The 21,032-nt window shown below is 44.2% G+C and overlaps 1 protein-coding gene across 1 annotated transcript in view; it reads left to right on the top strand.

Annotated features, from left to right (window-relative positions):
- glrx5 (glutaredoxin 5 homolog (S. cerevisiae)) overlaps positions 1-2,940 on the top strand; it is a 10,897-nt gene extending 7,957 nt beyond the window's left edge. Inside the window, exon 2 of the mRNA XM_043696886.1 lies at positions 2,461-2,940. Coding sequence (XP_043552821.1) covers positions 2,461-2,636 — 176 coding nt within the window. The 3' untranslated portion in view covers positions 2,637-2,940. The remainder of the gene's footprint in view (positions 1-2,460) is intronic.
- Positions 2,941-21,032: the final 18,092 nt, after the last annotated feature.

The following is a 21,032-nucleotide window of genomic DNA, read 5'->3' as shown; positions in this document are numbered from 1 at the left end:
ACCCCCACTCCCCCACACACTCCCCCCCCGTGGATATAGGTCCTGTGCTGGTTGGAGGAGGCAGAGGATCCACTCCAGGGCTGTCTGGGATCAGCTGGTTGGGTTGTGTTCAAGCAGTCCGCAGGTACCTTGGACAAGTATGCTACCACCATCAGACTTTATCAGCAAGTGTGTGGAGGACTGCATACCGAGGAAGTCAGTCAATCCGGGTGTTACCCAGTAGGAAACCCTGGATGAATTAGGACATACAGAACCTGCTTTTTTTAAAAAAAAAAAAAACGTGTGAGGCCTTCAGATCAGGAGACCCACTCAAATATAAGGAATCCAAGTGTGACCTTCACAGAGCCATTAAGACAGGCAAGGACCAATACCGATCCAAACTCGAGACCCAGACAGACACTCGCCGACTATGGCAAGGACTGAATGACATCACAGGTTCTAAAAAGAGACAGTGCAAGATAGCAGACGATGACCCATCCCTCCCAGATCATCTCAATGCCTTCTATGCTCGCTTTGAGCAGAAGTTTGACAGAGCGGTAACACCTATTCTGACAAGTCCTGACGAACCTATCCCAACTGTCACTGCATCAGAGATCAGATCAGTTTTCCTTCATGTGAATCCCAAGGAAAGCGATGGGACCAGACGGAGTACCAGGCCGTGCACTCGGAGCATGCGCAGATCAACTGGCAGTGGTCTTCTTGGACCTGGAAAAATGGTGCGCTGAGAACAATCTCTGTCAATGCCGACAAAACCAAGGAACTCATTATTGACTTTCGGCAGAGGTGGAACAAGTGGAGAATGTCAAGCTGCTGGGAGTGGCCATCCACAACAAGCTTTCTTGGACTCCTGTGGATGCACTGGTTACAAAGGCCCAACAATGTCTCCTCTTCCTCAGGCAGCTGAGGAAATTTGGCATGACGGTGAATACCCTTGCCAATTTTTATAGGTGCACCATCGAGGGCATTCTGTCTGGATGTATCGCTACCTGGTATGGTAACAGTACCATTCAAGGTCAGAGACTGTTACAGAGAGTGGGAATTCGGCCTGGACAATCACAAAGGCCAACCTCCCATCTATAGAATGCATCTACTAGTCGGTTTCGAAACAGTTTCTACCCTACTGTTGTTTGAATATTGAATAGAGACTCAGCTCCTAGTATTCACCTGTACCTGTGTTTTTGTTATGCTGCTGTTTATCTATTATTTACTTATTTATGCTATTTAACTCTGTGATCTTCCTGTATTGCTCTCAAGACACAGGTTTTCATTGTACCTTGGTACACGTGACAATAAGTTCAATTCAGATTGTAATACTATTTTATAGTAACTTTATAATTTTGTAAAAAAAAAAAAAAAAAATCCTAAATCTTTTTCAATAAAAGGCAAAAAAGTGAATGGGTGAGAAACGACTGAATCTGGATACTCAGGAATTTGTATGTGGAATGAAGTTGTTTTACCCCATACGTATGTTTATTGAAAGGGGTTGCAATGTGAGAATGAAAAGTGGGTGGTGGGAGTGAGAGAAAGATGTCAGAGTGCAGTAAAGACTGAGAATATTGTCTGTCTCTTCAAGCAACTTTGAGTAAAATGAGCTTGTACTCACTGAAGTTTAGAATAAGATATCTTATTGTGAAGGTAAAATTGAGAGAGAGTTTACTTAGACAATTTTTTTTAAAAAGCTTATGCTAAATGTTGAGCATTGTTGCTCCTGGTTAGTGAATCCAGAGCTAGGAAGCCTACTTTGAGGATATAACAATTCTGGGCTAAGATATAGAATTCCTTGACTTTCCTGAATCTTCTGAAATACTCTACCCCAAGGACCCATGGCTGCTCAGACATTGAATATATTTAAGGCTCAGATGGATAAGTTGTTGGGGAGGCAATGGCCTAGTGATATTATTGCTAGACTTTTAATCCAAAGACCTGGGTAATATTCTGTGGATCTGTGTTAAAATCCCACTCTAGTAGATGATGATATTTGAATTCAGTATTCTGAAATATTAAAAATCTTGAATTAAGGCTCAAGTGATCACTGGCAATTTTCAGGAAAACCCAGCTGGTTCTCTAATGTTCTTTTGGAGAAAGAAACCTGCCACCCTTACCTGGCCTACTTGTGACTCCACATCTGCAGTGGTGTGCTTGACACTTACTGTCCATCCCTGATTGCTCAGAGGACATTTATGTGCTGGCTGAGCCAGCAAGAGACATATCCCACAAATAAATTTGAAAAAAAATCAAGGGATATGGGAATAGGATAGGAACTGGACTTGAATTTAATGATTAATCTTGTGAATGTCAGAGCAAGCTCAAGGGGCCAAATACCTAATTGTCCAAATACCCAAGCTTGCGGTAAAGCTTTGAAATTATTGGAGACGGGGGAAGGAGCGGGAAACCGGGATAGAGGAACTTGATAAACTCTTCGTTCGTTTATTCATTCGTTATTTGTTTTGTCTGAAACAGGTATTAAAAACTATTCCAACTGGCCGACAATACCTCAGATCTACTTTGACGGTGAATTTGTGGGTGGTTGTGATATCCTACTACAGATGCATCAGAATGGGGACCTCGTGGAGGAACTGAAGAAACTTGGCATCCGCTCTGCACTTTTAGATGCTGAGAAAGAGGACAAAAAATAGAATAATCAGTGCCCAGAATCAACTGGACTGTAGTCTGAGGATGGCGTTGCCAGTTTTATATGAAGTATTACTGTGTCGCCAAGCGGATCTTGAAGAAAGCTGGAGTAGGAGCCCATTAGAGGCTGGTGTTTATACATGAATGATACTCTCTCCTTCGTCCTTTTGGACCCAACAATCATAGCCCTCGTGGACAAAACAAAATGGTAAAGGAGGTTTAAACAGCAGATCGTACAATAGTGGTTTTTTTAATGCCTTGGATTTTTAATCAGTTAATAAAATGTATTATGTGATTTTTCCTTTAAAATTTGACAGCTGTTTTGAGAGGTGCTTAAAGCCAGTCTATGAACAAGGTCATGCATTACCATTACTCCCTCTGTAGAACCATACTCACTCTTACTGATGTTTTAGTTGGTAATGTATTGTTCTCCAGCCCTTTGCCCACAATACTCTGGTGGTTGAAGGTACCCTGTAACCAAGGGCATTTGCAACACTGTCAACCTGGCCATTTACAAAATTGCCTACAGTTTCTTACCAATGGACAGTCTGTTTTCTATTCTAATTCCAAGGCATTGGCTTATGATGAAATCACATTGATGCAATTGTTCTACTAACTTTGGTGTAGAGAGATCTTTAGTCTGTTTCTAACTCCGTGCTGTATCTTCCATAAGTGTTTGGGGACAGTACTGTACTCGAATAATTTCTTGAGTTGGAAGCTGGTTTTGAGGTTCACTAAATGACCCAATATTTTATGGATTTTGAAAAATTGAGAAATGGTCTTGATCTTCAAGAATGCTTAGAGTAGATACTCAGGAGGTTTACTTGACTGCACCTGAAATGAAAGGGTTGTCTAGTGAGGAAAAGTTGTACAGGCCAAACTTGCATCACCTGGAGTTTGGAAGAGCAACTTGATTGAAACACCTTGAGGGGAATTATGGCTAAGAGAACCCATTTCACCACTTAATTGGCAGCTAGTTTCCACGTCTACTTCTCTTTCACCCCCATTAGCAATGCCTTTGTCTTATGCACCTCTGCACCTCCACACCATTCTTCCTCCTCTGCCTCTGTCAAAAGTATAAAATCCACCATTTTTCCCAACCCTTTTCAGCTCTGAGGAAGAGTTGTATTTGATTCAAAATTTGGAGATGTCAGTGTTGGACTGGGGTGTACAAAGTTAAAAATCACAACACCAAGTTATCGTCCAACAGGTTTATTTGGAAGCACTGGCTTGCGGAATGCTGCTCCTTCATCAGGTGGTTGTGGAGTATAACATTGTAAGACACAGAATTTATAGTGAAAGTTTACAGTGTGATGTAACTGAAATTATATATTGACAGTCTCTCATCTTTTAGAATGACCATGTTGGTTTCAGTTCTTTCACATGTAAATCGCAAAACTTTTCTTTTAAAAAGTTACATTCTCAAGTGAACTTCAACAATTGGTGTCATGTCGGCCCTGATAATGCATTGAAGGTGTGAGGTGCCCTGTGTGAGACTGTGCCACAATAGTCAGACTGATTTTTAATCAAATGGGCACCTCACTGTACTGCAAACCCACAGATAACTGTACACTTCTCCAGCTTCCACCCGAAACATATTAAAACAGCCATCCCCTATGGGCAAGCCCTCCGCATACACCGGATCTGTTCAGCTGAGGAGGAACACGACGGGCACTTGGAAGTACTCAACGATGCCCTCATAGGAACAGGGTAAGATGCTCAACTCATTGACCGCCAGTTCCGATGTGCCACAACGAGGAACCATAAATGACCTCGGGAGACAGACACCGACAGGATACCCTTTGTTGTCCAGTACTTCCCAGGAGCCAAAAAACTACGCCATGTTCTTTGCAGTCTGCAACACATTATCAATGAGGATGAGCACCTCCCAAGACCTTCCCCACACCTCCACTGCTTGCTTTTAAACAACCATCAAACCTCAAACAGATCATTGTTCATAGCAAACTGCCTAGCTTTCAGGACAATACATGCAGTGTCTACCGTGACAAGGTTGTACGAAGAGTCAAAATATCAACATGGATGCCACCATTACATGTGGGGACACCTCACACCATGTCTCGCAGGTACTCTTGCGACTCAGCCAATGTTGTCTATCTCATACGCTGCAGGCGAAAATGCCCTGAGGCATGGTACATTGCCGAAGCTTCCGCTTGGTTTCACCAATGGATGAATGGACACTGCACAACAATCAACATACAGGAGTGTTCCCTCCCACTCGCAGAACACTTTAGTGGTCTGGGACATTAAACCTCTGACCTTCGGGTGACTGACCTTCAAGGTGGATTTCAGGGCTGGCAACAACGAAAAGTGGCCAAGCGGAGGCTGATAGCCAAATTCAGTACCCATGGGGATGGCCTCAACCGGGACCTTGGGTTCATGTCACACTACAGCTGGCCCTATTGCACTGTACACATGCAGACCCTCTGTCATACGCTCATGCAGAATCGCACCCACCCACACAAGTTTGTGGGCTGAATTTCTATTTGCAGAATTACATTTTACTTTGCCCAAAAGCTGCATGAATCCCTGTAAGATTCTATAAATCAATTTTTTAGATTAGAATCCGTCTGACCATTGTGGTACAGACAGCCTCACACAGGGCAGCTTGCACCTTCAATACATTATCAGGGCTGACACGACCTCCATTGTTAATGTTCACTTGAGAATGTAACTTTTAAAAAATTTTGCGATTTACATATGAAAGAACTGAAACTAATATGGTCATTCTAAAAGATGAGAGACTTGACAAACAATCTAGGACTTTTTCATTATATAATTTCAGTTACATTATACTGTAAACTTTTGCTATAAATTGTCTTACAAACTTATACTCCACAACCACCTGATGAAGGAGCAACGCTCCGAAAGCTAGTGCTTCGAAATAAACCTGTTGGACTATAACCTGGTGAGGTGATTTTTTTTTTAACTTGATTCAAAATGTTGATATTCTTTCCCCACAGTTAATGTCAAACCTGCTGAATTTCTCCCAATGTTTTCAGATTTCTAGTCTTTGGAATATATTTGTTTTATACAAGATACTGAAGTGTCTTGACATAGATGAGTCCCATGCTTAAAATAGAAAGAAATTATTTCTTCCTGAGAGTTGGGAATCTTTGGAACTCCTCAAAAGGCAGTGTGGGATTGGGCCTTTTGAATATTTTTAAGGCAGATGTAGGTTCTTGGTAAGCAAGGAGGTGAAATGTCATTTGAGGATTGGTGAGAATGTGGAGCAGGCTTGTGGAGGCTGATTGGCCTTCAGCATCTAATTTGTATGTTTCATGGCTGAAAAGCTGGTTTCCTTGTTGTCTGGAGCTGTAGTGAATGGATGAGAGTCCTCTTCCTGTCCCACAGACCCCTTTACCCATTTCCAGCACCTCCCTTCACATTCGATCCCTCCCTCTGGCCTTTTACCTGTGCTTGATCTGTTCATTGAGAACTGGTGACTTGATATTAGTCGCCTTGATTTCTGTGTCCCCATTACCTATTCCAACCGATCTTCCTCAGAACTGACTGCACTCCATGTTCTCAGATCCAATCTTTGCAATCAAGCCAGCCACCAAGGGTGGTGCTGATGTTGTCTGGCAGACTGACCTCTACATTGCAGAGGCTGAGTGCCAGCTCTCATACCACCACCTATCTCCCCAGGACCCTATCATGGGATACCAGGCTATTTTGCCCACTCACGTCACTAACCTTATTTCATCTGCCTCCAAATTCATCTCCCAATCTCTCTCAGCTCACTTCTACCTCCTTGCCAAAATCCACAAACAGAGCTGCCTGAACAGACCCATTGTTTGCTCCTGCCCCACAGAACCCATCTCTTCCTACCTTGATTCGCTGTTTTCTCCCCCCTTCCAGCTCCTTCCCACTTACATCTGCGATTCCTCTGACTTTCAGTGTCAGAATTTCCAGGTTGTGTCTCCAGCCACCAGCTCTTTACCATGGGCATGTAATCCCTTTTACATGTCCATTCTCCAGCAGGATGATCTCTGGGCTCTTTGATTCTTCCTGGAATAAAGGCCAAACCATCCCCATCCATCTTCCACTCCCCCGAGCGACTTCTCTTTTAACTCCTCTTTCTTACTTCAGTGAAAGGTGTGGCCATGTGTTCCTAGATGACTCCACATTAGGTTTTCCAATTTCAAATAACCTCCCTCCCCATCCCCTGACTCCCTACTCAGCCCCTTCCCCTCCCTTCCATTCCTCCCAGCCACCAACCGATTCATTCCTCCCATTGACCAACCAGGTCATGCCCTCTACCTGTCTTCACCTATCCCCACTTCACCACCCTACCTTGCCACTCCTATTATCTGCAGGGACCCCCACACCCATCCCCAGTCCTGAAGAAGGGTTACACCCAAAACATTGACTTCTCTACCACCTGATGCAGCCTGACTATGACTGTCTGTTCGGGTATATCGATGATGTCATCTGTGCTGCTTCCCCTTCATCTAGAATTGGAAAAGTTTTCTATTTCGCTTCCAATTTCTACCCAACACACGCTCCTTCGCCTGGTCCATCTGACTCCTCCCTTCCCTTCCTTGACATCTGTTTCCGTGTCTGGGGATAGGCCAGCTGCCAACTTCCACTATGAATTTAGAGTCCCACAGTTACCTGGACTATACATCCTCACACCCTGCTTCCTGTAAAGAATCTATTCCATTCTCCCATTCCTCTGTCTGTCACATTGGTTCTGATGCCAGTTTTGACAAGGGGTCCTCTGTCTTCCTCAACTGAGGATTTCCCAGCACTGTGGTTGACAGGGCCATCAGCTGGTTCCAAACCATCTCCACTTTGACCTTTTATCCCTGGTCTTCCCTCCCACAGCAGCGATAGTGTCCCCTTCATGTTCACCTCCCATTCTCACCGCCATCCACATCCAGAAGTTCATTAGCTGCCATTTACACCACCTCCAGAGGGATGCCACCGCCAGACACACGTTCCCTTCCATTGTCAGCCTTTGGCAAGGTCCATTTCCTCCGGAACACCATGGTCTACTACTCCTTCACTCCCAACGCTTCCCCCACCGACCCACAGCACCTTTCCCTATAACAACAGAAGGTGTATAAGTAGGTGCCTACTTTGCAGAACGCCTATGTTCTGTCTGCAAAGCTGACCTTGAGCCTCTAGTTGCCTACCACCTCAGCACACCACTGTTCCCTGGCCAATATGTCTGTGTCAGGGCTGCTGCAGTTATCGAGCAAAGTTCAGCAAAAACTGGAAGAAGAGCACCTTGATTTTCTGCTTGTGGATTCTGCAGCCTTCTGGCCTCCATACTGAGTTCAAAGATGTTAGGGCTTGAAGCACCTTCATCCATGTTCTTACCCCCCCCCCCCCCCCCACATAGCAGGTCTTGTCATCACATTGGCTGCTACCACAAAACCCATTGTCAGCTTCTAATCGTCCCCATTAGCAACTATTCATTCTCTTCGGCTAACCTTTACCTATTTCTTTTTATGCCCAATATTTTTCCATCTGGACTCTATCTCCACCTGTTGTGTATTACCGCCTAAGCCCTACCAAAGCCTAATCTGCATAAATACCAACCTTTTCCTAGCTACCATCAATTCTAAAGGGTCACTGGATCCAAAATATTATCTCTGCTTTCTCTCCACAGATGCTGCCAGACCTGAGTTTTTCCAGCAGTTTCTGTTTTGTTTCTGATTTCCATTGTTCTTTCAGGTTTTAATAAGATGAAGCAACTCTAGAGGATGCATGCTAAATAGTAGAAGCAATAGGGATAAGTGATTTCACAGTCATTGGATCAGATCATAACTCTGGGGTTGTCACATCCTGTTAATGGTGGTGGAAGTTATACAGTGAGCCAGAGAGGGGAGTGAGGGAGAATTCTTCACTAATTTTCATAACCAGCACAAAAAAAAGTGGTTAACCTTTTTCATGACATCTCCTTCAATGACCTTCCCTTCACCATAAGATCAGGTATATGAATATTCACTGTTCATATTATTCAATGCTGAGCATCATGTGCGACTCCTCCGATACTGATATACAATATGTAGATAGACTGGAGCAAAATCCTAGTTTTATTGACAAATGGAAAGTAATATTTGTGCAAAACATGTACCAGGTAATGATGGTTTCAACAAGAGCATCTACCTATTGCCTCTTTCTGTTCAAAGGCATTACCATTGGTCAGTAAAGAGCTATTTCCAATCAACCCCACCGCCCTATAGCTCAACATTTCAACTTCCCGCTCCCACTCTGCTGTTCACCACCTGACGCCTGGCGGAAGAACGCTTCATCTTCCACCTCAGAACACTTCAACGCATGGCATCAATGTGGACTTCACCAGTATCCTCATTTCCCCTCCTCCCACCTCACCCCAGTTCCAACCTTCCAGCTCAGCACCGTCCCCATGACCTGTCCTACCAACCTATCTTCCTTTCCACCTATCCACTCCAACCTATCACCTCCATCCCCACCCCCATTTACCTATTGTACTCTATGCTATTTTCTCTCCCCCACCCCTTTCATTTATCTCTCCACCCTGGAGGTTCCCTGCCAGGAATATCCCATTGTAACTGTTTATTTCCTGCACCATCAATATATTTGGTATGCACATGTGCCACTGGAAGATGCATTATAGCAATTCACTAAGCCTGCTTTGACAGCATGTTCCAAACACTATCTCTACCATGCAGAGGGACAAGAGTAGCAGTTATGTGGAAAGACTGCCATCTGGAGTTTCTTGAGCAAGCTGCAGCCTGTCCTAATTTAATGAATCATAGAATCTCTACAGTGTCAATAGAGGCTGTTCAGCCTGTTTGGATCTATGCCGACTCTTCATAGACTCATAAAGATGCATTCCTCATGAAGGGCTTATTCCCGGAACGTCGATGCTACCTGACCTGCTCTGATTTTCCAGCACCACGCACTCGACTCATAAAGGTATACGGCATGGAAACAGACCCTTTGGTCCAATTCATCCATGCTGACCGGATATCCTAATCTAATGTAGTCCCATTCGCCAGTACTTGGTCCATATCCGTCTAAACCCTTCCTATTCATATATCCATCCAGGTACCTTTTAAATGATGTAATTGTACCAGCCTCCACCACTTCCTCTGGCAGCTCATTCCATATGGACACCAAACTCGATGTGAAAAGATTGCCCCTTAGCTCCCTTTAAACTTTTTCCCCTCTCACCCTAAACCTTTGCCTCCTAGTTCTGGACTCCCCCAACCCAGGAAATTGTCTATTTACCCTATCCATGCCCCTCATGATTTTTGTGGGCGGCACGGTGGCACAGTGGTTAGCACTGCTGCCTCACAGCGCCAGAGACCCGGGTTCAATTCCCGCCTCAGGCGACTGACTGTGTGGAGTTTGCACATTCTCCCCGTGTCTGCGTGGGTTTCCTCCAGGTGCTCTGGTTTCCTCTCACAGTCCAAAGATGTGCAGGTCAGGTGAATTGGCCATGCTAAATTGCCCGTAGTGTTAGGTAAGGGGTAAATGTGGGGGTATGGGTGGGTTGCGCTTCGGCGGGGCAGTGTGGACTTGTTGGGCCGAAGGGCCTGTTTCCTCACTGTAAGTAATCTAATCTAATCTAATAAGATTACCCCTCAGCCTCTGACGCTGCAGGGAAAACAGTCCTAGTGTATTCAGCCTCTCCCTACAGCTCAACTCCTCCAACCCTAGCACCATCCTTGTAAATCTTTTCTGGACCCTTTCAAGTTTCACAACATTCTTCCAATAGGAAGGAGACTAGAATTGCATACAATACTCCAAAACTGTCCTAACCAATGTCCTCTGCAGCTACAATGTTACCTCCCAACTCCTATACTCCATGGTTTGTGTAATAAAGGAAAACAAGCCAAATGCTACCTTCACTATCCTATCTCACTGTGACTCCACTTTCAAGAAACTATGAACCTGTACTCCAAGGTCTCTCTTCAGCAACACGCCGTAGGACCACACCACTAAGTGTCTAAGTCTTACCCTGATTTGACTTTCCAAAGTGCAACACCTCATTTATCTAAATTAAACTCCATTTGCCACTTATTAGCCCATCTGATCAAGATGACGTACTCTGGTGTAACCTTCTTCACTGTCCACTGCACCTCAAATTTTGATGTCATCTGCAAACTTACTAACCGTGCCTCCTAAGTGAATCCCACCCAACCCCCTCCAAACCTGCCTCTCCATCCCTGTAATCCCTGCATTAACCATGGCTAATCACTGAGTCTACACATCCCTGGACACTATGGGCAATTCAGCATAGCCAATCCACCTAACCTGCACATTTTTGGGGACTGTGAGCATAATCCAGAACATTCAGCAGAAGTTCGTGCAGACCCAACAAGAACATACAAATTCTACATAGGCTGTTGCCCAAGGTTAGAATCAAACCCAGGTCTCTGGAGCTGTGAGGCAGCAATGCCAGCCACTGCCAACCAAGCATAGAGTGTGGGGCTGAAATTTACAACCCTGAGGTTGTGTCTCATATGACTGAATTAGCCAGGCTCAACTGTATTGATATTCTTTTACTTAGGTCGAATCCTGGAGCTCCTTCTGTGACACTGATCTATTTGCATCATGTGAACTGCAGTAATTCTGGAGGTACTCAACACTTTCTCAAAGGGAAGGGCAATAAATACTGGCCTTGCAAATGATGTCCACTTTACAGTTTTTCAAAAAAAATTAAGATGGTGGGGGACCATCTTGATGTCCTTCTGAGGCCCCCGGTGTCAGATGTCCGTCTTCAGGCAAGTTGATTCATTCCATTGATGTCAAAAAATGGCTGAGTCATTGGACTTTTAAAAGTATTCTTTCACTGGACTGTGGGTGTACCCAAGTGTTATCAGAGTTGCACACGCCTAAACGATTATTCCTTTTCACTTCTGATCTGTGCCTCGGAAATGGTGAATAGGCTTTGAGAAAAAAGGTAAGTTGTATGTCACAATTCCCAGTCTTAGCCTGAGTACAGCATCCTGTCTGAAATACTCACCCACTTGGGCTGTGCTCCTGCCCATGCTGTTCCAGCACAGTTAGAACATTGGCATCCAACAATGCTTGGCATTTCTTTTCTTCAAAAAGTAAGGCAAATCCCATCATGACAATTCTGCACCATCAGACTACACTTGATCATAGCATAGTCAGTGGAAGCAAGGGTAGATCATGTATTCTTGATCTGCTATTCAATATGTTCTTAGGCTGCAACTCCATTTTTCTGCCCACTCCCCATTTACCTTAATATGCTGCGTCAACAAATATCTATTTATCTCAGCCTTGAATATATTTGACTATGGAGCAGCATCTAGATTCTTATTTATAACATTCAACCGCATCACTATTGCAAAATACCTTATCGTCAACATTGTAGGACTTACCATTTAGCAAAAGGCATAGGATATGGGCTGGGTGCTGGCAAGTGGGACTAGATTGGGTTGGAATATCTGGTCGGCATGGACGGGTTGGACCAAAGGGTCTGTTTCCGTGCTGTACGTCACTATGACTCTAAAATTTACACAGTCTCATTCAACATTGGCTGCAAGAATAGGACAGAAGCTAGGAATTCTGCAGTGAGTAACTCGCCTCCTGACCTTGAGTCATGCCTACCATCCATCCAGTATCATAATGGAATATTCTCACATGCCTGGATGAGTGCCTCTCCAACAACGTCAAGAAACTTGATGCCATTCAGGACAAAGCAGCCTGCTTAATTGGTACTGCATTCATCAACTTCAACTTCCACTTTCTTTACCAGTAATGTACAGCATGAGTAGGTACTACCTACAAAATTCACTACAGCTACTCAGTGATGCTCTTTTGGGCAATACTTTAAACAAAACACCAACTGCAGGACAATTACGAGTGGGTGCCTGCCCTTGAACTAATAGTAAAATGTTTAACGGAAAGTATCAGGTTTTAATAGAATAGCAAGTATCAGTCCAAAAATCAGTGATGTGAGTAATTTAATAAAAGCAGGAAATGAACTGTCAAGGTTTTAAAGTGCCATTATGATGGATCAGGATCCTAAATTACTTATGGACATATTGAACCTTTGGAATATGAAGTTTTGTTTTTTTAAAAAATAATTGCACACCTAGTTTGGTTGACTAGCTCGTAATGTAACTTCTAACAATGGAATTTACCGACTGCTGAACTACTCCTTGTGTGAATCACTGAATATCGCACCTTGTAAGATGCTAAGGGTGCTTCAAAGAGAAACTTCAAAAGGCAAAGGTGTAAGACAATCCTCTTAGAAAAACATCTGTGGGTTACATTCCAGACTCTGGATGTGAGACAAACAACAGGTTTGTGTTTTACCCTTCAAAAGGAGGGATTAAAGCCAACTGCAGTTCTTGAGCTGTGTTAAATATTCATCACGGGGAAATCGATCATCAATTTTTGGGACCACACCCTTCAACGGAAGAGATTGAAGTTCTCAGCCAAGGGCTGTATTTCTGCCCCACCACTATAATGGACCCCATTGGTCTTGCAGCAGACACAGAGGAATTCATCAGACGAATGAGACTCTGGGAATTCTTCCAAGAGGTCAGCAGTCAGCAGTGATCCCAATGAACCCACCGAGGAACCAGAACAATCATCAGAGAGATCTGTAGAGAAGCGACCAAAGAAGACTGCTGCCCTGGGTTTGATATGTTTGCTCAAACCATTAGAAAATGTGTGAACGCCAGATTCATCAGCTGCACCCACAGGGTAGAGCAAAACATCACCCGATCACAACACAACGCTATTCATGCTGTCAAGACCAATCGCGACATTGTCATCAAACCAGCCGATAAAGGAGGAGCCATCGTCATTCAGAATAGAACAGAATACTGCAAGGAAGTGTTCCGACAACTGAACAACCAGAAACACTACAGGCAATTACCGGCCGATCCGACCAAAGAACACACCCATGAAGTAAACACATTGATTAAGACTTTCGATCCAGTCCTTCAGGTTCCCACGCACTCTCATCCCAGGTACTTCGCACATAGGGGACTCCTACTGCCTTCCAAGGATATACAAAGCCAACACACCAGGACGTCCCATCATATCAGGCAATGGAACTCTGTGAGCGAACGTTCCTTGCTATGTTGAAGGCATCTTGAAACCCATTGTAGAGGGGACCCCCAGCTTCTGTCACAACACTACAGATTTCTTACAGAAACTCAGCACCTATGGACCAGTCAAACCAGGAACTTCCTCATTACAATTGATGTTTCAGCACTCTACGCTAGCGTCCCCCACAATGACGGCTTTGCGGCAACAGCCTCAGTACTGAATGCCAACAACTGCCAATCTCCAAGCAACATCCTACAACTCATTCGCTTCATCCTTGACCACAACATTTTCACCCTTGACAACCAGTTCTTCATCCATCCAACAGCCGTGGGGACCAAATTTGCACCCCAATATGCCAAGAATTTCATGCACAAGTTCGAACAAGACTTCTTTGCTGCACAGGGCCTCCAACCAACACTATACACCAGATGTAGTGACAACATTTTCTTCCTCTGGACCCATGGCGAGGAGTCACTGAAACAACTACACAGTGATATCAATGAGTTTAATCCCACCATCAGACTTACCGTGGACTATTCTTTAGTACCTGTCTCATTCTCGAGCGCATGCATCTCCATCAAGGATGGGCACCTCAGCACCTCACTCTATTGCAAACCTCTGGATAGCCTCACAACGCTACACTTCTCTAGTTTCCACCCTAAACATATTAAATCAGCCATCCCCTATGGAGCGTGGAACACACTGCCTGGAAAAGTAATAGACTCGCCAACTTTAAGGGCATTGACTTTCGATGGGGTGTTACTCATGCCCCCCTACACATTAACAGCACAGACGTGGAACGAGTAGAGAGTGTCAAGCTCCTGGGAGAGGTCATCCACAACAAGCTTTCTTGGACTTTTCTTGTGGACGCACTGGTTACAAAGGCCCAACAACGTCTCTTCTTCCTCAGACAGCTGAGGAAATTTGGCATGATGATGCCAACTTTTATAGGTGCACCATCGAGGGCATTCTGTCTGGATGTATCACTACCTGGTATGGCAACTGTACCATTCAAGATCGGAGTCAGTTACAGAGAGTGGTGAACTCGGCCTGGACAATCACAAAGGCCAACCTCCCATCTGTAGAATCCAACTACCTGGCCCACTGTCAAGGAAAGGCCGCCAGCATTCTCAAAGATCCATCCCACCCTGGCAGTGTTTTTCTACAACCTCTACCATCGGGGAGAAGGTACAGAAGCCTGAACACACGCACCAGCCGGTTTTGTAACGGTTTCTACCCCACTGTTGTTAGAATACGGAATGGACTCACAAACTCTTAACATTTGCATGTACCTGTGTTTCTGTTTTTGCCGCTGTTTACCTATTATTTACTATCTATGCTACTTAACTGTGATCTGCACGATTAAGCTTTTCACTGTGCCTCGGTGCGCGTGACAATAAATTCAATTTAATTCAATTCATTTAAATGATTATTGGATAAATGATCAATGGATGAAAACGGAATAGTGTAGATTAGATTGGTTTCACAGGTCAGCACAACATCGAGGGATGAAGGGCTGTATTGCGCTGTAGTGTTCTACGTTCTAATATTCTAGTATGCAATGTAGGTTACAGTTTGAGGACAACAGTTCGCCACCCCTGTGCTGAAGACAGCGTTTCTGTCTTTCAAGCTGAAAGTTGGTCACTGTCAAAAAGGATACCGGACAGCAGAATTTCAGTTAACTTGCAAAGTCAACAACTTAAGTCAATTGTTCAATTACCAGCATCAACCAGTTGGCATCACTCAGTGTAACGGCTGCAAATTTTCCAACATCATTTTAACTTCTATCTCTATGGATTCATTTCAGATTCCTAGTCTCTGTGTATTTGTGTTGTGTAAATACTTTTTGTTGCATTTAATCACTAATAAACTCACTCTTCCTTTGATTCAAGAAAAGCTAATTAAATCAGCTCCTTTTAAAACACAAATTCATTTAATCTGGAAGTAAGGTATCCACAAGGGAACAATACTTTTTAATTAACCTTGTTGCAACCAGCCACCTACATGAATAAAGAAGGGGAACTACTTCACCGTTTCTCAGCTGGGACTATGACAATTTCGGGTGGCCCATTAATAACAACAAGGCATTGAGAACCTCGTCCACGGACTGCTCATAACATACGTCACTCTCCTTTCACCGTGGTATACTTGGCGAGAACAGGAGTGAGAAATCTGAGTCAAAGTTTATGTAGACTATATCATTAAGTATATAACATAGGATAACCTACAACTATAGGAACCGATTGATCAAGTTTTGATATTAGGCCAAAGAGGAGATAGCTTTTGAAGACAATCTGAAAGAACTGTCAGAACTGGGGAGGGAAGGAGTTTTTCATTCAGGGTCTGATGGTGTTGCTAGCTGGACCCATTTCCCTACTTGTCCTAGAGAAGGTGATAGTGCTTTCTTGAACAACTACAGTCCATTTGTTGTCTATTGGGATGCTGTACTGCCAATTACAGGGTAGTTTAAAAAGTGGGAAAGATGCCTGTTTGGCCATGTGATGGAACTGGAGCTTTTGCCATAGTTTCAAGCGACAACATACAGGGAAATGTACGATGCTACAGCAACTCTCACTCCTTGGTGTGAATTGTAATAGACCAGCAGTGTTCTTTCTGTATTATTTAAGTGGTACAGATGTAATTTGTGGCATTTGGTGATGGATGTAAACACCAGGAGTGGATCAAACAATGTGATTAACCGAACTGAACAAACTAGCTATCTGTCCTGGCTTTACCCAGCAGGTTCAGCTTCCCAAACAGGTTTTACGTTCACTTCATGGTTATGAAACAGACAACTCAGGAACTGCCATGACCTTTCCCCGCTATTTCATAAACATTGAATTGTGCCAATATCAAATCTCAGGACAGCTGGTTCTCTACTCTCCCAAATTAGAGCCTCACTAGGCAGGCGTGTTCGACTGCAATTGACACTATATTAGGAGTGAGGAGAGGTGCACTGCAGATCTTAATGGGAGAGGACCGTAATGAGTGTAAAACACAGGCAAACTCCAAAGGAATGAGACATTGATTGACCACAACAAACTGGGCTTAATTTATTAGTGATTTCTCCTTTCATAATCTCAGGACATTTCAAAGCTCTTCACAGTTGAGTAAGTACTTTTGATGTGTTGTCACTGTTACAGGGGATGCCACAGATAATGTGCACAAAGCAAGCTATTCTAACCAGCCATGTGATATTGACCACATACTCTCCTTTTAGTGATCTTAATTAAGTGACAAATATTGGACTTTAAAAAAACTCTACAGCTTCTTATCAACAAAGTGCCATTTGAGTGGGCTATTGGTTTGTCATCTCAGTTTAAAGACAGTGCAGTAATCCCTCAGAGTGCTAGCCTGTGACCTTACAAATAGTAGTAAGTATTCAAAGGCATATTTGGTATGATGCAAGTACCCCTAAAAGGCAAAGATTGTACTCATGAAACAAAGTCAACCGATGATGTAAGGAACAGTGCCAAGATAAATAAATAAAGTGGCTTTTAAAAATAAAAGCAGATCCTCTGCACTGGGAGATCTGTAAAGCACAATGAAATATACAAAGAGTGTAAAGATTGGCCTCACAGAGTACAATGGAAGATGTGGAAAATACAAGCATGAGCAGCTAGGGACCTGTACCCCACTGTGCACACCCTCAGCACTATCATGGACCCATATACTGTGAGAGTCAGCACCTTCAGGAGAGGAGGAGACCTGTACTCCAATGTGAGTCAGTAATTTCAGAAGAGATTAATTGGAGAGCTGCTTTGAATTTGGAGAGGATTCCTGCTGCTTCATGTCCGTGCTCCTCAAAGACTAGAATAGGAGATGGATCTGCATTTTTTCTGAGTTAAATTGCCAAGCCCTATCCTGGAATGAATGGGTGCTGGGCTCTGAGTGAACGTGTCAGATTCCGAGGTGAGCATTGTCAGCTTGTTCAAGATCAGCCTCAGGCACCTGGGTTGAAGTTGTGTTTCAGCTCAGCCCCAAACTAAGCAGTGCTTAACCTAAAAGTTGACACAGAAATTATTTTATACTCTAATCAGTGAGAATTGATCGCTGCATCGAGTATTTGTATTACTGTAACAAGAAGATAAAAGGAAATAAATGAGATAGAACTTGAACCTTATCAAGCAATTGCTATATAATTGCCAGGTTGTAATGCAGAACAGTAGTGTAAAAAGAGAGAGAAGCCAGGGTTTTTCTTTTTTTCATGAAACAAAGATAAGAAAAGTTTGTGGGTTATCTTGGCTTTTACTGACACAGTGTGAAAGTTTGTTTAATTTAATATGTAAATGAAGTTGTCTCTGGACAGGGGCCAAGTAAGTAGATCATTTACAGACACAATAGTGCCAAACCAAAGAGAAATCAATTCAGATATTTTCAGCGGGTGGAGCCTGCCTTGCTGGGCTGGTGTTGGCGCGTCAGTACTTCTCTCCACTCAGCACAGTCTTGCAGTGGGGCAGGAGCTCAGTGCTCAGAGCTTCAGTCCTGTCGGCAATCAGGAGTGGGATTTCAAAGCAATTCTGCTTTTAAAAAGTTAATGCATTGTATTTGTCATTTTATTACTGGGCCGTTGATAAAGTTTTCTCACGTCAGGCCCTGCTCCCCCCCCATGAACAGGGAACGGGAAGGATGTTGTCTGTAGGTTCTGCACCAACATCACAGCAAGAGGAAAGGGCTGATATCGACAATGTGAAGTGTGTGTTGCAAGGTAAGTGAATCCAGTGAAGGTGACCAGCAGGGTGGGGAGGTATAATTTTGTCTCAGGTGTTGACGCATCAGGAATATGATGGACATGAATTAACCAGCTGCTTCCTGGTTCCTGTTTGAGCGCACTCAAATTGCATTGCCTTTAACCTGTTGAGCAGTCCCAGCCATTCACACTCACAGACCACTCTTCTACATCCATGCCTTTGTCATTGAGGGTGGAGGAAAGGAAAATGGTGGAGTGGAGTATGAGGAGAGGAGACAGGAAGGGGCTGGTAGCTGAGGAAAGTAGGGAAGGTGGAGAACGAGGGTAGAGAGAGAGGGAAGCAAAACCTGCTGATTCAACCCTCCCCACCCCCTTTACCTGGAGGAATTTCTGGTTGTGAAGAAAAACTTTCAAAGTTGCTATGGTGAATCTGGTGATTTTATGTCAAATTGTGGTGATGAAGCAAATGAGATGTGTAAAGGTTGGGAACCCCAAGCAGAAAGCAGACAGGAGTGAAGGAACTGCCTGTTTTATTCCTTCCTTTCTCCAAACAAATCCTGAAGATGTGATAAAATAAGCTGCACTTTTTTGCATCCTCTGTTTTGGAGCTGTTTCTTTGTTTTTTTTTAAATGCAACCAGCTCTAATTTGCAGATTTTTTTGTTTCTACTTGTGCATTATCACACCATCATTTATTGTCTGTCCCTAATTGCCCAGAGGGCAAAAGTGAGGACTGCATATGCTGGAGATTAGAGTTGAGAGTGTGGTGCTGGAAAAGCACAGCAGATTGGGGTCCTGATGAAGGGCTTTTGCCCCAAACGTCGATTTTTCTGCTCCTCGGATGCTGCATGACCTGCTGTGCTTTTCCAGCACCAGGCCAATTAAGAATCAACCCTATTGCTGTGAGTCTGGAGTCACAGTGTGGGTCAGACCAAGAAAGGATGGCAGATTTACTTCCCTAAGGGGCATTTGTAAACCAGATGAGTTTTTATGGCAATCAACATTTGTTACATGGCTATCATTAGACTAGCTTTTAATTCCAGATTTTTATCGAATTCAAATTCCCCCATTTGCTGTGGCAGGATTCAAACCATGGAGCCTGGGGTTCTGACTGCTAGTGCTGTGACATTACCACCACACCAGTGTCTCCCCACAGATGGAGGTGGAACAGTTACGTGCCCTACCACATAAGGAGACCGTGAGGTGGAAGCAAAGCACAGGCCACTCGCTTACAGTTCTGGATTGCAATACAACACCGGGTTGTAGTCCAACAGGTTTATTTGGAAGCACTAGCTTTCAAGGTGCTGCCTCTTCACCATATGATGAAGGAGTGTCGCTCCGAAAGCGAGTGCTTCCAAATAAACCTGTTGGACTATAACCTGGTGTGGTGTGATTTTTAACTTTGTCCTCCCCAGTCCCACACTGGCACCTCCAAATCAGGATTGCAACACCTAATTGTGGAACACACCACCCGCAGCAAGAAAAATATATGTTCAGATCTTTTGATTAGGTTTAGATTTTTTCTCTCATATATATAAAAATATAGTGAAAAGAGTTTTTCACATGTTACATGCAGTGTCACCAAGCTCTGAATATGATGCAAGATTTTACTGCAGCAGAGTTCATCTTTCCTTCTTCGCCATGTTCTCCTGCTCCTCCAGTCACTGCTTGACATTGGCTGGGGTTTCTGTAATGGGCTCCTGGGTCTCTGTAATGGGCTGCTGGGTCTCTGTAATGGGCTCTGGGTCTCATTTATGGTCTCTGGGTCTCAGTAATGTGCATCCACAATTGCAACAGCTGTGTCCAAGCTGGAGCCATGGATCTGGGGATGCACACATTCCCTGCCTCCTGTTCCCCATCCAATGCTCCTCCTGACACTGCAGCCAGTCATCAGTCACCAGGATCCTCACTGTCCCTTCCGCTGATGCTTCCACTCCCACTCCTACGGCATCTAGGCCTAGTTGCGGACCTGGAGCCTTGGCTCAGCCTGCAAGTCTGGGCTGGGGGAGTCAGCCCGGAACCTGCTCCTCACTTCTAGGTAGACCCGGGATGGAGTGGGTCTGTGTCTGGTTGTACTGGTGTTTCTGCTGCTGCCATCAGAAGCGTCCTCCTCCACCTGCTACTCTCCAGGCTTTAAAGAGAAAAGAAAATGAGCAACAGTAAAATGGAGAAAAGGAAACAAGAAAGGAAGTAGATGGGAGCAGATGAGCCCTGGGCTCAGCTCTGCTACTCCACCGCCATCTTGTGCTGAGTGAGCATGCCTGAGACGGTGTTCAGATGTTATACTTGGTTTTCGAGTCTCCTGAGACAGGAAGGAGAAAGCAGTGTTCACATTTCTGTAATTGTCTTCCTAGGAATATCCCAGAGCCTATGAGTACTTTTGAAACAATGTCATGATTTGACGCAGTATTTGTACTCATTCTCCTAGTTGGTCCTACACTCCTCAGTGGGGAACTTGCAGGGGCTGGTGTTCCCATGTACCTGCTGCCCTTGTCCTTCTAGATATTAGTGATTGCTGTAGAGTGAGGATTTGTATGGTGCCGTTAAAGGAGCCTTGGTGAGTGGTTGCACTGAACCTTGTAGATGATACACACTGCGGCTGCAGATGAGTCGTGTAAAGAGTGAATATTGAAGGTAGTGGATAGCGTGCCCGTGAAACA

Source organism: Chiloscyllium plagiosum, chromosome 10 (assembly GCF_004010195.1).
Source record: "Chiloscyllium plagiosum isolate BGI_BamShark_2017 chromosome 10, ASM401019v2, whole genome shotgun sequence".
Lineage (NCBI taxonomy): Eukaryota > Metazoa > Chordata > Chondrichthyes > Orectolobiformes > Hemiscylliidae > Chiloscyllium > Chiloscyllium plagiosum.
Note: the sequence above shows the minus strand (reverse complement) of the source record. Positions and strands in the feature narration are given on the sequence as shown.